This window comes from Sphaeramia orbicularis, chromosome 17 (assembly GCF_902148855.1).
Source record: "Sphaeramia orbicularis chromosome 17, fSphaOr1.1, whole genome shotgun sequence".
In the NCBI taxonomy this organism is placed as follows: Eukaryota; Metazoa; Chordata; class Actinopteri; order Kurtiformes; family Apogonidae; genus Sphaeramia; species Sphaeramia orbicularis.
In genome coordinates, this window is record NC_043973.1 from 6,745,949 (window position 1) to 6,762,678 (window position 16,730).

General features: G+C 35.5%; 1 protein-coding gene across 5 annotated transcripts in view; it reads right to left on the bottom strand.

The window, feature by feature from the left end:
* esyt2a (extended synaptotagmin-like protein 2a) overlaps positions 1 to 16,730 on the bottom strand; it is a 156,057-nt gene that overhangs the window by 24,412 nt on the left and 114,915 nt on the right. For 2 of the 5 annotated variants that reach the window (XM_030159732.1, XM_030159731.1), the window contains exons 13-16: positions 14,423 to 14,512; positions 14,195 to 14,290; positions 11,981 to 12,082; positions 3,395 to 3,457 (exon numbers count right to left, since the gene is read on the bottom strand). In XM_030159732.1, coding sequence (XP_030015592.1) covers positions 3,395 to 3,457; positions 11,981 to 12,082; positions 14,195 to 14,290; positions 14,423 to 14,512 — 351 coding nt within the window. The remainder of the gene's footprint in view (positions 1 to 3,394; positions 3,458 to 11,980; positions 12,083 to 14,194; positions 14,291 to 14,422; positions 14,513 to 16,730) is intronic. The other 3 variants (XM_030159734.1, XM_030159733.1, XM_030159735.1) reach the window with 3 other exon arrangements.

A 16,730-nucleotide genomic window follows, 5' to 3' on the forward strand; every position in this document is an offset into this window, starting at 1 on the left:
TTCTCTCACTAAGTCAAGAAGAAACACACAGTTCAGTTCAGTTCAGCTGTTGTTTAAAAAGTTTTGATTGAAAGCTGTTGAATTTCCGAAGTGTAAAGAAGTTTGTGCTTACAGTTTACTTTTTTCATATTTATTATTTGAAGCATTCATTGTGCCTTTTATTTGTGGATTATTGTTGTTAAAAAGTAAAATAAAAAAACATATATAAAATGTTTGCGGATCTTGGCTGGTTGTGTTTTTTTTAAATACGGACCCTGGCAATTTTTAATTCATTACCCCTGAACTATATTATCAAAAGAAAAGAAACTTTAACAATAGTCATAGAAAAATTTGCATGTTTGAATAATAGATGGGTGAAATTTACATAGAAAAAAAACAAATGACTGAAAACACATACTGTGTATTTTTATTTTAATTCAAAACAATATTTTAAAATAGTGTTGCATGTGTTTTGGCGTACATGTGATTATAGTGCATTCAAAAACTGACAGCACCCTACCAAAAAATAATTTCACCAGCCACCACTGGACAGAGGAGACAGACCTTTCCATAGATGGACTATAGGAAGAGACGGTTTTTACTATTACTGCTACATGTTATCAATTATAAGATTACTTCTTAGTGGCTGTTTTAAAGTAATATTATCTTGCTAATTTCAAACAATGTCATTTGGAATTCATCCATCCATCCATTGTCTTCCGCTTTATCCGGGGCCGGTTCGCGGGGGTAACAGTCTAAGCAGGGACGCCCAGACTTCCTTCTCCCCAGACACCTCCTCCAGCTCTTCTGGGGGGACCCCGAGGCGTTCCCAGGCCAGCCGAGAGACGTAGTCTCTCCAACGTGTCCTGGGTCTTCCCCGAGGTCATTTGGAATGTTACCTTTATTATTATCATCATTAGTATTCATTCATTCATTTTCTGAACCTGCTTTATCCTCATCAGGGACATGGGGGTCGCTGGAGCCTATCCCAGCTACTTATAGGTGAGGGTGGGGTACACCCTGGACATGTCGCCAGTGCATCACAGGGCTGACATAGAGACAAACAATCACTCTCACATTCATATCTGTGGGCAATTTAGATTTATTATTATTATTAATAATAATAATAATAATAATAATAATAATAATAATAATAATAATAATAATAATAATAATAATAACAATGTATGAATGAATGAATGAATGAATTTTTTACTTAAGTACTTGCTTACATTGTGATTCTACATACGAGTGTTATATTTATTACATTTTCTGTTCTGCTGCAAGAATTCTTTGAGATGAATCTGATCTGATCTTTCATTTTTAGGATGTCTTCTGATGAAGGCTCATTGACAGTAATGCAGGTTTGTGTTCTGCAAGTCTACAAGCACTGTAAAGATGTTAAAGAGGCAGAGGGCCAGCATGGGAAGACAACAGTGAACAGTCTGCAAGAGAGGCACTCCTTATTAGTGTCAGCAATGTGATGGAGGTCTTAGTCTATAGCTTGAGAGAAACTGCTTTATGGACTTCAACCATGTGCCAAAAAACAGGTGAACTGATTTAGAAAAAAAGAGACCTAAAACAAAAACTACTGGGCCAAATTCAAATACTTGTCGAACATCCAAAATCTTTGATGAAGATTTTGAGTGCTTTATTCAGTAAAAACCCAGTAAAAATGTAATTCTGTTTTGTTGTTGTTGTTGTTGTTTTTGTCTGTTATTCCACCCTGTTATGACCTAAAACACACAGTTAAGGAAAACCTGATCTTGCCAGATCTTGAAGGTAGGAGACCTGAAGGAAAGGTCACAGGCACATACACACAGCAGCTTTTATGAGACTTTGACAGCTAAAATAGTAAGATTATTCCAACCAGCCTGTTTCACTGAAATATTTTCCACGGGTTTACAGGCACTTAGCACAGAAAACTGCAATACTTATAGGAGTGATATTTTGCTTTTTTAAATGGAATTATGTATTTTCAAACATTTCCCTGTGGTCTACATAAACTGTTAATGCTATGCTTGGGTTTGAATTCTTTATTAATTAAACTCTACAGACCCATCTTCTGAGTGATGACATGAGAAAGGTTGTTTTGAGAGCTTGCCCTTTAAATGCAAATGAGCCACTCCACACCCCACCCCCTCCAGGTTGTTGACCATGCTTTCTGTCCCATTGAGCCACTCGTGTTCGTTAATACAACCAACAACTGAAAATTTTAGGTAATCGGCTTGAAGTTTGGACATATTTTCAGTATGAACTACAACCGCTGCTGCTGACAAACAATTATGGCATACTCGGAGAAATATTCATCAGAAGTCTTGACCTTATATGTGCAAATGTCATGATGTAACTAGTTATAGACATAACAACTTGAGAAGGAATTAAAACGGGTTGAAGAAATCCACTAGATTTTTGACAAAATGAATATAAAGATAGCTTTGCAGCATCTGGAGGGTGTAAATTCAAACTTTTTGAACTATTAGGGTCCCCTGAAACACAAATAAATGTACTAAAGACAAATAAAAGTGGGTTTAGCAAAAATATAACCCCTTTAAGTAGCAGGTGATCATTAAGTATGTCAAGGTGGAGAGCAAGTGTTCTCTATTTTGAAAATCAAAATATGGTCACCCTAGTTTAAACATTATGTGAATGCGATATAAATATATTGTAATGTCACCTTCAGCACAACTGCAGCTATGAAGTAATAGTGGAGTAATACATTTAGTCAACTTATAATTTTAAAATGTTGGGACATGAAAAGTAGTATTAAGATTTTATTTCCAGTGAGAATATAGTTGTTTGATCTTCAGATTTGTGGTTGATTTGCCAATACTATCCTACTAACCATTTTATGTTGTCTTAATTGTATGTAGTTTTACACTCTGTTAGTTCATTTGTATTTACTGATGTGCCTCTTGGTCAGGTCTCCCTCGAAAAACAGATTTCATCTCAAGGGACTTCCTGGTTAAGTAAAGGTTAAATAAAATAAAAATAAAAATACTTGAAAATTCACTCCCAAAATGTCTCGTCTTCATGTGGTGATGATTCTGAATTAACCAGTCTGTGATCTGTGTGGTTTTAATGCCATAATGTAGTATCTCAACAGCTTGCTCAGATCTTTGGCAAAGGTGGCACTAAATTAGTACCTGATAATACCTGTTAGCATCTGCTCTCATGTGATAGAAAAGCACCAAAGGGAATGCGGAGTCTAGCTGAGGTGAGCTGATACCAACAATGGAAAAGCAGCATTAAATCTAAGACCACCAGATGTCTACAGAATAGTTTGATACTAGTATACTATTTGACGTCCACATATTTTTAGCCCTACAGTTAAATGGGATTCCACGTATGTGCTCCTCTGTGTCCCTCCTTGTTGTCTGAGTGAGATGGGTGTCCTTGCTTTGTATGCCTTTACCTTGATGGCCTTACTGACTGAGGCCTTCTTCAGCCCCATCTGGTTGAACTCTAATGGATTGCGCTTCGAATTTCCCCAGGGATGAGGCAGGAGAGAATAAACAACACACACACAAACACACACCAGCAAGTTATTTGGGAAGAAAGGAGCATGCGGGGGGGGGGGGGGACACCGCACAAACCCGCAACCACCACCAGTCATTACAATGTAGCACATGACAAGACAGACACAGAGACATAACATAGATGATCACATGGTCAATGTCAGTCCCCAAGTAAACCTTGACACAAAGTTCATATTAGAGCCCAGCCAATACCAGATCAATGTGGCTTCTTTAAATCCAAGGGTCAGAGTAATACATTTTCACTTTAGGTTAAGACTTCAAATTTGGCTGATGATTGTTAAAATTTGCACAATAAATACAAATACTGATAATGAACTAATTTATGACATTATATAAGTCTGCGATCAATTTTAAAAAGTAAGCAGACCTTACTTCCGCCTAGTCGCTTTGCCCCTCCTGCTAACTCATACCCTGCCTACCCAGGGATTAATTTAGAGTCTTAACATCCAATCTTTTCAAAATCTTTTCAAATTTGTAAAAAAAAAACAAAAAACAAAAAAAAAAGCAAAACTAGAGAGAAAGACACATGTAAAGAACATGTGTGTCAAATGTGAAAATAACTGAGTGAATAGTATTCAAGAAATTGGTTGGACACATTTTGTAAGTTGAAATTTTCAACAAGTTGTAAAAAATCGAAGAATTGAAATTCAGCCATCAAACTATCTACTGTATCTCTCCTTTTAGGAAAAAAAATGTGTGTTGAATTTGTTCAGAATTGGGTGACTAGTCTTCGAGAAACTGGTTGGACAAAAGTCTTGGACGGAATTCCCGGCACTACTAAATATCACCAGCATCATGTATAAAAACAACTTAGGTCAATACCCTTGCCAATATGGAATGTGTTGTTCTTGTCAAGTGTTTTTTTTTTTTTTTTTTTTTCAAAATTAGTTTTATTGCAAAACTGGAAGTTTCAAAATGAATATTTATCTGTTCTTTACATTTTTCATTTAGGTTTGGCTTTATTTTGAAAAAGTTAAATAAACTAATGATACAAGAGCCGAAAATAGTAGTAAGCTTGGTTTACAATATCCTAAGAAAAATTCATACAGGACCAGATTTTTTGTCTTTTCCACAGCAGGAACTTAATGAAACTAAAAGGGTCAAATACATGACCAAATGAGAATATCTATCTGATGAACAATAATAAAACACAATGTAAATGTGTACTTTTATCTTAAGATGAAAATACAAATGTAAGATGAAATAAAAATGTAATTTTTCAGTTTATACGATCATGTCATAGGGGTTCAAAGTTGAACCATTCATTTTCTTGTGAAAGCCCATTTCCACCCCTGCAAGGAAAAATAATTACTTATCTCAAATGAATTGATACTCTCTCAAACTAATGACAATCTTTAACTTTATAAGACTGTTTCCTCTTTTCTGTCTGACATGATGTTCTTTCATTATTTTGACATGGTAAATCAGCATCTTGAGATACCATCTTATTATCAAGATTATTTTGATACAGTCTTTTTTTTTGCTGATTTATTTATGTTCATCACACTTCTATATTTTGTCCTCATTTCCATATTTGTCTTTTGTACAGTCTCAGTACACTTATACACTGATTCAATAGATAGTATTTCTGCAACTGGAGAAAGAATAGGTGTGAAACATCCCGGTAGGAAGGAAAAAAGTATTGGAGTTCCTGTGGTGGAAGAGTGACATTTGAGGGCCTACTTCTGTTTTTATTTATTATCAGTTCATTTTAAGGCTCAAAAACAATTCCCTTGCATCTGCATCTGTCTTTGTTGAATTATAATATTACATGTCAGGATATTTTGTGACAGGTTTGAACTGTTAGACCCCCTTTGCTTCCTCGTTTAGCTATCAAAGATCAACTTTGATCTAACATGAATAAATGGATTTCAGAAGGCTCATGTCAGTTCACTTAAGGGATTTAAAGGAATACTCAAACATGTTGTCCAGTAATGGGATCAAAAGTGATCAGTGAACCCTGCTGGCAAACAATCACAACAATCTGAAGAAAGCATCCTTTAAGGTTTCATTTACATAAATCTACATTATCAGGACTTGCTGGAGGACTGTTCCATTGTCTAGTATCCTTCCAAGGACAGAGTCTGCCTTTTGGAGGAATTTCAAGGATGCATCTGTGGTTCCCTCTTGTATTCTGGACTGTTCAAGTACAATCCTCAGTGCAAGGATTTCTTTTAAAAATGCCAGTAAAATAAACAGACCAACTACAACAATGCAAATACATCCTCAAAGAAGAACAAAAAGCAGATTGCTTTGCCAGTGAAAAATGCATATAAATCTAGCTACAAAGTGAAAACAGGTTCATTTACATTATATAGAGCAATGCATACACAAAGGCAGTTTACTGTGCATATAAATACAACATCCAGAGGAAAAAAGAACCAAAATAAAGAGAATAATATAACTAGAAAACACTTAAATAATTACCAGACGGAACAGTACTTCTGACGTTACTAACAGTGTGTCTGATCATGAAATAAGAATTAACTAAGAGTTAAATCATAGGCACATGAGAAGTGAAATGTTTGTCTAGAATTTAAAAAGATCTACCTTTGGGATAAATTTACATTGAGGTCATTTGATGTCAGAACAAAACATATAAATGCTGTCGCCTTTATTATTGCCATTGTAAAGGTACTTCTTAGTTTCTACTAACCTCTTACTGCCTAAATTTATTTACAATTATAGAAAAAAATGTGATTAAATTAAGTGGCAATTAATTAATCTGAATATAGCACCTACAATAACTATGATGCAAATTAGTGACATTAGGCATAACTGGCATAATAGTAATTAACCCATAAAGACCCAAACAGCCACTGGCAACCTAAACCATCTACTGATCTAAACATTTTAATACCTTTTGATCCACTAATCATATCAATACATGTAAATAATTGGTGTAAAATACAGTTTGTCATCTTTTCATGGTCATCAGATATAACCCATTCGGACATTCAGTTGCCATGGAAACACTGTCATTTCTACAACATTAATTCACCAGTAAAACCCATGGAGATGGATCAGTGACAGCGGATGGAGACACTGGGTTTATGTTCAGTTAATGACAATAGATTTGACTAAAAAAAGTTACTTTTTCTTCAGTTGTCTCTTTTTTTTGGTATAATAACAATCAACTATAATCTGAGTTTATGAACATCTACATGATCAGTAAATTAAATATAGGAATATACCTAATGTTCACTGAAAAAACACCAAATGAAGAGGATAATGTCATAATAAATGGTAATAAATCATTTAAGACAAGTTAAATATAGAGAAAACATATTTTAGACCTGCTACAAAAGTAGCACTGGGTCTTTATGGGTTAAATACATTTTCTAATCTAAGGTGTGTAGATTATTTTATTGATGCTGCTATTGATCAGTTTTTCCAGTCAACAATCCAAGCAAAACAAAAATTATCCAAAAATCAGTATAATGTCATGATGTTAATGACATTGTTATAGAAACAGCACTGGAATTGATCCGTTATCGTCAGGGGTCATAGATAACCAGATGACATATATACATTCAAAAGCGTTGAACAGCACCTCACTGTAAAAACAGCGGAGCACTGATGATTCATGAAGGAAATTATCAGAAAGAAGGACTTTTGACTACCAAAGATGGATCCTTAAGACTGAGCCTACATGTTTGCATATTCTTTTAAAATGATCCAACTTACATGAGTTGTCCATGACGCTGCCCTGCCACATACTGCTACCTGGTAGCACATTTTGGAATGAAGGGGGGGGGGCACCCAAAATGGGTTAAAACAGGAAGAATGAAGGGAAAGCAATCATCAGAGAATTCAGCCTCCCTACTCTGACACTCAAAATGCACTCCTTCCTCAGTGTCACAAGCTAGTGATGTGACACTGAATTATCCTGTATTTTAGTATCAGTCCATTATGAACATGAGTTGAGAGAGACCACCTCTTTTAGGGAAAAAAGAAGTCAGGTGTTTCAAATCCAAAATCATTTAGTTACAGATCAGCAAACTGTTCACACCTGCTTTAAACTAATCTGAAAGACTAATTTCCTGGAAAACTAGTATTTTCTGAAATTATTGTTAAAGTTAACTGACTTGGTATCAGTGGCGTCACTAGGCTGAAGCCCCCCTAAATAATTTGGTGCTTTTTATTACCATTATTTTTTTTATTTATTTTATTTTCTTTATTTATTTTTTTTTTTTTAAAGTTCCTACAAACTCAAAATAATGTGGCCAGAATATGAGTTAAATAAATAATAATAAAAAATAATCATATAACCTGTCATTATTAACTTAAATATGATCAGAAATCTGTCAGCTTCCCTTCACTTCATAGTGTAAGGTAGAGAGCCCCTTCAGTGCGTCCTTATCCAGTCCATTCCACTTGTCCATATAGCGTACACCCACATCACTGAAAATCCAGTCCACATTTTCCCTGCAACCTTGCTTGCACTCATCTAACTTTGTTGCACACATACCCATTTTTCACCAAACTGGTTCAAGGGCTGGTCCGGAGCCGGTACCTGAATGGCACCAGTTCCTTGTGTTTCCACCGCTCAAGCACCGCGAAAATGATTCCAGGCAGGCACCAACTTTGAGCTGGGCTAAACCGGGGCCAGACAGCTGGCCGAAAAGAATCCCACATTTGGACTTGCTGGACTAGGTTTTAGGGGACAGGCCGGTGAATCCGACTACTTGTGCACTGAACTGGGACACAGCAGACATGGACTGGAGGCTCTGGATTGTGGACAAGTCTGTTGTTCGAATGGCAACAAATGATTACGGTAAGTTTTGTTTCTCAAACTGTTTGATAATAGCTCACAAAAAGTTGACTTTAGAGACTAAAGTGAGCTACAAATGTTACGAATGTTAAAACTACTGGTATGCTAACAACAAGCTAACAACATTTCCGTGTTGTCTCTGAAACGCTGTTTCCTCGGTGGGTTGATAAAAGTCAGAACTGAACCCAGTAGTTAACTGAATCGTGTTCCAGTAGACAGGGTTATTGTCCACATTATGGAGAACATGTCAAATTAAAGCACGGTTTCTTTGTTTTCTTCTTTACAGTTGTTGTCCATGGACGAGGAGGCAGATTCACAGCAACAGCCCCTGGATTTTTCTTCCCTTTTGTAAAGTTTTTTTTTACTTCAGTGTGAATAAACCCATTTAAATGCATAAAGTTCATGTTGTCTGTGTTTTCCTGTGCCTCACATAAACTTGGGTAACAGTACTGCTCTGCTGACCTCACTAATTATTGGTTTACAGACTATTTTTACACTATGTTTCTATATATAGAAACCCACATATTTATGTTTATCACAAATGTCACAAAGTGAATATTTGTGTTTTTCACCTGTGAATTACAATATAGGCTGTAAACAAAAGAGCAGCGCTTGCTTCTGGTCAAGTGTCTCCCGCACCAGACCCAGTCACGTGATCACGTTTTACGATGATGTAATGATGCGGCTCTGACTTGGCTCCGCTTGGCTCTTGGCCAATGGAGGCACCACGTTGGAACCAGTTAAGCACTGGCTGTAGCACTGGCACCAAACTAGCATCAGGTTATTTTTGGTAGAAAACGGGTATGTATTGAGACATGAACTACCTTCCTCCATAGCACATAATTCCATATCATATTTACACAGTACTACATCACATTTAGAAGGCATAGGCTTTTAGAAATAGCCCAAAAATAGCCTAAAGTTCAATATGGTCTTTTATCCTTTAATAGGCCAAAAAAGCTGAGCCACAATATAATAGACAGCTGTGGTCAACTGCGTCTTCTCAGTTTACATTCACTAACTTTGGAGAAAAGTTTATCATTGTTCATCCTTAATCATTAACATTATACATCATAGGTTTAAGATGATATTACTCATCTGGTGAAATGGCTGATCTAGTGGTGGGACTATATGTCAATGGAACTTGTACATAGATCATGGTTGGATTATCATACATTCTTGTTATAAATGCTTCTATGTAAAATCTTTAGCTTTTCTAAGAAATTTAAAAACTGGATTAAATTCAATAACCTAATAATTATTTGTCAAGAACGGATGTCAGCTGCTTCCTGGAGGCTGAGCCCCCCCAAAGGTCAGATCCTAGAGACGCCCCTGCCTGGTATAACTAATAATTTAAATTGAAATATTTCCCAGGTACTTTTGTTAGTTTACAGACACATAAAATAAGACCAAATAGTAATAAAAAGCAAACAAACCTTTAAGTGTATTAACGGCATGTAACAATAGTACGAATAATTAATTGCATTTTATTGACCAAATTAAATTTTTTTATATAACGTCACATCATAACAAAGGTTATCTCATGACACTTTACATTTAGAGCTGGTCTAAACCAGATTGTTGAGCCAATTTACAGAAATCTAACACAATCCTCTAGCTGCAAACTCTTAGTGACAGTGGCAAGGAAAAACTTCCTTTTAACAGGCAGAAACCTCAAGAAGACCCTGGCCTTTGGAGGATTAATACAAACTAAAACATGCACACTCAATGTTATAATTATGACAAAACATCTCATAAGTTGTAACTACAAGAAAACATCTTTGTCATGAAATGAGATTGCATCATTGGTAACCCTAGTTATCAGACATGGATCCAGTGGAAAAATATGCACGCAAGGAAGGACTGGACAAAATAAAAGAGTGGATGTACAGTCGTGGCAAAAAGATTTGGTGATGACACAAACATCCTTTTTGCACGAGACTAGTATTACCTGGGAACCTTAGTTGTGATAATTGTGAGGTTGTCTGTACTCTTAATCTCCTGCAAATCGGCCATGTCTGTGAAGTAAAAATGTCACCACAAATGGCCTACCCAATTGCCACAGACATATAGTTCCTGTGATAATGTTAGTGCTATGTAAATCGACTGTGACTTGATGTGATTTTAAAACATTTTAGTTTTTTTCTGTACATTTGTTCACCATATTTTCTTGTTCAGGGCTATGAAGGCTGCATTGGTGATCATAAATAAAAGATATAAAAGTGTTTGGCTGGAAATTCAGTAGGCTCATGTTCTTATCTAGCATAGGTATTTTTTATAGGTATGTTTCAACAGCAAATGTGGAACCAATTGACATGAAAACCAGGGAAAAATTTTGATCAATTCAAGCAAAACACAGACTTCACTTATTTTGTGCAAGTGTGTTAGGTGAAACACAGATATGGGAGGTTAATTTCTAAATCACAGGAAGGTCAGAGATTATAATAGTTACATGCAAATAAACCTAAAAGTGACTCTTTGCTGTGATTTAGCATGGTTTGTGTGATTCATTTGCCAATAAAATGTCTTTGAAACTTGAAAATATTTATAATTGTTCCTCAATGTACCACAGAAAAAAACAAATACAAACGAAAAAAAAAAAAAAAAAAAAACAGCAAAGCTTGCAAAAATGAAATTCATGTCACTGTTGAAATATTTGGCCATGACTACATATTTACATTCATTTCACTGTTGTCTTTTATAATTAACATTTTCCATATCCTCCACCCTGTGTTTATTTAGGATTGTGCACAGGAGTGAACAAACACTGTTGATGGATGTTAACATAGTGTGATGCTGAGCGGGAATATGCAGGTTTGTGTTTGAGATTAAATTACTACACTGGCCAAATAATAAGACACACTTCTCATAATCAGTTTTTCTTCTTTGCTTCTTTTCACATTTTAATGGCATTTTTTCCCCCCAATACCTTGCATGTTTTGTATCAATGGGTCTGATGCAATGACTGCTCATACAACCCATTTGTTCTAATCAGTGATTCAAAACTGGCTGCATTCACCACTGTTTTTGTATTTTCTTTTAGATACGAGTCAACAACTGTTGTAGAAATGTAAATTACTGTACATGCCACTTTCAAAAAATTTTGAGATTGAAAATCTTTGCCTCCTCATAATGTGTTGATATTGTTCGATTAGGTTCAATCATCATATTCATAGAGGTCATTGACACAGTTTTCTCATGAGTCTATCATTGTAATAAACAAAAGTAAGAGAAAGTTTTACAGATAGAAATGTTACAGTGTGAGGTCCAATGATTGATAACTACAATTTCATATTTTTATATTAGAATTGATATTTTATTTTATGACATTAGTTGTCATTGCTTTGGGAATGTAATGTGTAAACTGGCAGCCAAAAACCCCCCCAAACAAACAACAAAAAACATCAACAATGTTTGGTTTGGGAGAAAATGATAAGTTATTGATGGAGAATAAAATCCATTGTGGTTCATTTGACTTTCTGTCCTGTTCTGATTGAAAACAAATAATGACATTGAGGAATTCATCCTGTGCACACTTCAGACACTAGTTAGAGATTCATGCTAATCAGGCAAACCACTGAAACTTAGACTAGTGAATAAAATAAAAGCAAGCAAAAACATGAACCCCCCCACCAGTGGGGGCAATCACACGTACACTACTCTAGGACACAGAAAACAGCTGACTCACAAATAAGCTTCTATAGAGAGAGGCAGTGTTCTCGCAAAACACAAGGCCAGCCACCCGTCTCTCTTTTAGGAAGCCAGAGCCCAAATTCCCTTCAAAGACGCTCTTCAGGACAGGAAAGAGAAAAAGAGAAGAGGAGGCTGAAAAGAGGAAGGTCAAACTGCACCATACAAGAATAAGGCTTTTATATCAGACATCATACCAGAGTGCTCATTTTGAACTTAATACTGCTACACTTCTTTTTCACCTCCAAACAATATAAACTTAAATGTTTAATGGAAGTAATCAATATCTAGTCGTGTATTTGTGTAATGCAGGAAAATGTAGCTTAGGGCTGCGCAATTAAAACAGTAATTATTAGTATTTTATTATCATTATTATCATTATTTTTTTCTATTGCGATTTTATTTATCAAAATATGCATTTTTCTCTTCTCCTTAATTTGTTTTGTTTGCTTTCTCAGTTGATGTACTTCCAAATATTTCAGTGGTTTGTTGTTTTCCTTTATTTTACTAATTTATATTTATATGTATGTAACAAAATGTTCATAACAGTTCTGAATGTTTGACCTCTAGACTTGTGATTGTTTAATGTTTGCCATGTTCTGACCATAAATTACATTGTTTTCATCTTAATGGCTTTCAGTACATTAAATCAAATTAAAGCCTAGTACTTCCTGGTAGCTTTGCCTGGAATTATTTAGCAGTAAATTTGCATTTCTTTTTTGTATTTTTTGCAACCTGGTTGATGATTTGCATTAAAGTGTTTGACTGTCTGATGGTCACATCTCTTTAGTCTTGCTAGGTCAAGAGTGTTGCATCAGTCTGAATGGCATTTCACTATTAAGTTAAGTCACTTTAGACTCCATCCTCCCCCATTACACTAATACATTTGACCTATGAATGATTACAACCTGTAAGTATTCAAATATGTGTGAATCAAAACTTATCTATGTTGTGATTATGAGATTAATTCTGATCTGAAAGTGTTTCTTTGTATAGTTGATTTAAAAGCAGCCCTAATACAAACTGATCTCATGAAGAGAACTTTTGTTATGATTTGGCACTATATAAATAAAATTTAATAATAAATAAAATTTAATTGAATGTTTGATTGATTTATCTGCATTGGACAGTTGGAAATCACTGCTCTACTGACTCAAAAGGAGAACATTTGCGCAGTCTGGAGATTCACAGTCATAATGTAGAGAGAAAAAAGAAACCTGGAGTTGTAGAAAATATGTATTTACATGCATAAAAAGCAGTGGAAATAGCATATTCACATGCTTCCTTCAAATAAAATGATGAAATGGTGCTGTAAAAATATTTTGAAACCATGGAGGAGTATTATAAGTGCTACCCTGAGGATAACGAAAACCTGAAATTTTGAGAATTAGGTCATACTAAAATTACAAAATAGTCCCATGACAAAATAATTATCATATAGAATTACCAAAGTCAGATCAGAAGACAAAAGTTGTACTGTTTAATATGAATAATATTACCAGATTACTAGAGATGTCAAAAGTCCCAGCTCACCCAAGTATAGCAGTATTTGATAAATACAAGTAAGCTAACAGGCTAAGGTTTTATTATGCTATTCAACACTTCAGCTTATGACCTAATTCTTATATTATGACATGTTCAAGCCAAATATACTCAGTTTACTCAGTTACCTACAGGGAAAGACAAAATATTTTACTGAATATTCATGCAACTGGAAGCAGAGAAGTTGACTTAATTTCTTGGGAAAAAAAATTGAACAGTTTAAAAAAAAATGAAAACAGTTGTCCATTATAGATCTATTTAACAATGGACACCTAATTGATTTAAAAATTACTGCAGCTCTTTTTGCATTTTTTTGTCTGAGTTTGACTAAACACTTTAGATTAAAAGTTTTGAAAAACAACACATGTAGAAGGGATGAAGTGGCAGACATCATGGTGGGCACTTCAAGGTGAAAACTCTTTCAAAGAAAAAATCAAAAGGTCAGCTAATACATTTTTCATTTCTTTTTCTAGAGACATAGATTTCAATGACAAATGAAAGCTTCTTATACAGAAGGGCTTCTGGTATCAAAGCACTGTGGCATCAGCTCACTCTAATGCTTCAAGATGTTGATCAGAATTTCCTCAAATAAAACATCTATGAAGCACCATTACGCTCTCCCTGGCATGAATAAAAGTATATATTTGTAAATGTTTAGACCAGCCCTTACCGGCAAGTTTCTGGCTGAATCTAGAAAGATGACAAGCAGTGCCGACGACAAGCCATCGTTCGCTTGACCTCGATCAGCTTTGATACTCATCAACACCTAGAAAGTGAAACAAAAAAAACAAAAGGAAAAATGCATCATTGGGCAGTTTAAGAGAACCTGCTCCTGTTCCATGATCACCTCTACATTAGTTTGGTGTAAAATGATGTAGAGTGTGAGTGTTTGTCTGACCTGGTCCAGCTTGTCAGGTGTAGACAGCATAGACAACCACTCAAGTTTAACATGGAGCTTCCCTGTGGCCACCTCATCCATCACAAACCACTGCAATGCCAACAGCCATTATTCAGTCCAATATTTTAAGCACATTGCGTTACATACATTATAAGTATAAGTTATTAGAATATGTATGCAGCAGTGGTGTCATAGTAATGTAGGAACAGTTTTGTCACCATAAACCAAAACGGAAAACAAACAATACAATGATGAATATAAGTTTCGTGGCTCTTGAAATCACCCTTGACAACACCAGAAAAATATTCTAACCAATGTAGATTAAGCATTGCACACATTCTGAATCCGTCCTTGCTCTTATTTTGTTCCAGTGATGTACACTGTAAATGTATAGATATTGTATTGAAATGGACTTGAGATGTATTAGTTTGCCTTTTTATGTCACTGGGTACGGTTACATGATGTTTTTTAAATCCAATTCATTTTTCCAGAAGAAATTAATTTGGAACTGAAGTATTTTCTCTTCGGTTTACATGGAAATGTTAAACCCAAATAAAGGTTTACATGAGGTATTAATGAGGTAGATAAGTGAGCAAAAGGGTTTGCGCTGCAGTGCTCACGTTGCCTTGTTCTCGCAGCCCTTCTGTTAGCTTAGCATAGTCACTGCATTTCCATGGTCACACATAGCCAGTTTTAAAGGTGATTTGTTGTCTTTTGTAAGCGATTTTGTGAAATCCGATTCTCCCTAATTATTTCTTTAGATCTGCGACTTACTGCACTCATACAATCTTGGGACTGATGTATTGACGAAAGTTGGAAAATCTTTTTGTTGGAAGGGATGCATGCGCTAAACTAGCTTTGCTTTACCGTTTCAGCTTTGCATTAGTTAGTCACATCGCCATGATTTGAGCCTCAATTTGTGATCATATTGACCCCACGGGACTAAAGTAATGATTAGGGAGAACTAAATTTCACAAAATCACTCATAAAATACTATGGATCACCCATGAAAGCCTGGCTACGTCTGACCATAAGAATGAAGCGATTATGCTAAACTAAGCTAACGGAAGGGCTGCGAGAACAAGGCAATAGGTGCACTGCAGTGCAAACTGATTTGCCCACTTATCGAACTCATTAGTGCATGACAAATGAATTAAAAAAAAAACAGGTGATGAACTATTCCTTCAGGGTTTTAGAGGCTGGTAGATACCATCAGAATTGCCCACTGGAGCGGTTTGGTAAGACTAGACTGCATTGCATATTCTTCCGCCAGCGCAGAATGTGTGCGTCATCGCAACAGGACAAGACAACGAGCATGCGCAGAATGGCAGGAATAAAGTCCAAACGGAATAAAGAGTTTACATATCCGAGCAATAATTTAGTTTGGAATTAAAAGGGGATTAAACCAGTGACTTTATTTGGATTTAAATTTATTCCGAACTATTCTTTTTCAACCGGAATAAGGTGTTTACATGGTCATCTTAAATAGGATCTAACGTTCATTCAGATTAAACCAGGAATAAAAGTTGTCATGTAAACGCACGGACTGTTCCTTTGTTAGTGTTTTCCCTTTTTATTTTCATTGTGTTAGTTAACAGTGAACCAGGAAAGTTTGTGACATACAGTACAGGCCTATTCCAACATTAGGTTTGTTGGTTTAGTAAAGTTCTAATGACCACACTTGTATTTCTCTGTCTATGTATTAAGATCCAATCTGGATATATGGGAAGTATGTACAGCATTAAAAAAACATATTACAGAGAAAAATAGCTTCTATAAACCAAAGATGCAGTATGTTACCTCCCTTTGCATTTAACATGTTGTGGCATGTTTGCTGCAGTGCATTATGGGTAGTGGGTACTATGCTGTAAATGTGTTATTTTTATGCTCAAAAATTCAGCGGGGTTATTGTGTTAGTACTAGTTTTGAGTTAATATGTGTATGGCAATGCTTATTGGACTTTTTGTTTATTTTTTCTGTATTTTTGTAATTTGTAAAGTTGCACCCTGAGTGAGAGCCATTGGCAGAGCAATGGCTATCCTGTTGTGATTGTTCCAGTTTTGATTTTCCTGCCTGTCAAATTTAAAGCACAACTTGCGCTCATACCTGACACTGAGCTAACTTCCTGCCAAACTTCCACCTACATTACAATGTCTTTAACCCTTTTGTTTGGACAATATGAGATTTATTACATGCATTTTTTAATGTGTTATACCAGGTTTCATTCAACACGTCACGTTTCTAATTGTTTGCATTTCTTATCATGGGAACAAGGGTCACAGTAAATAATGACTTAAACCTTCAGAAC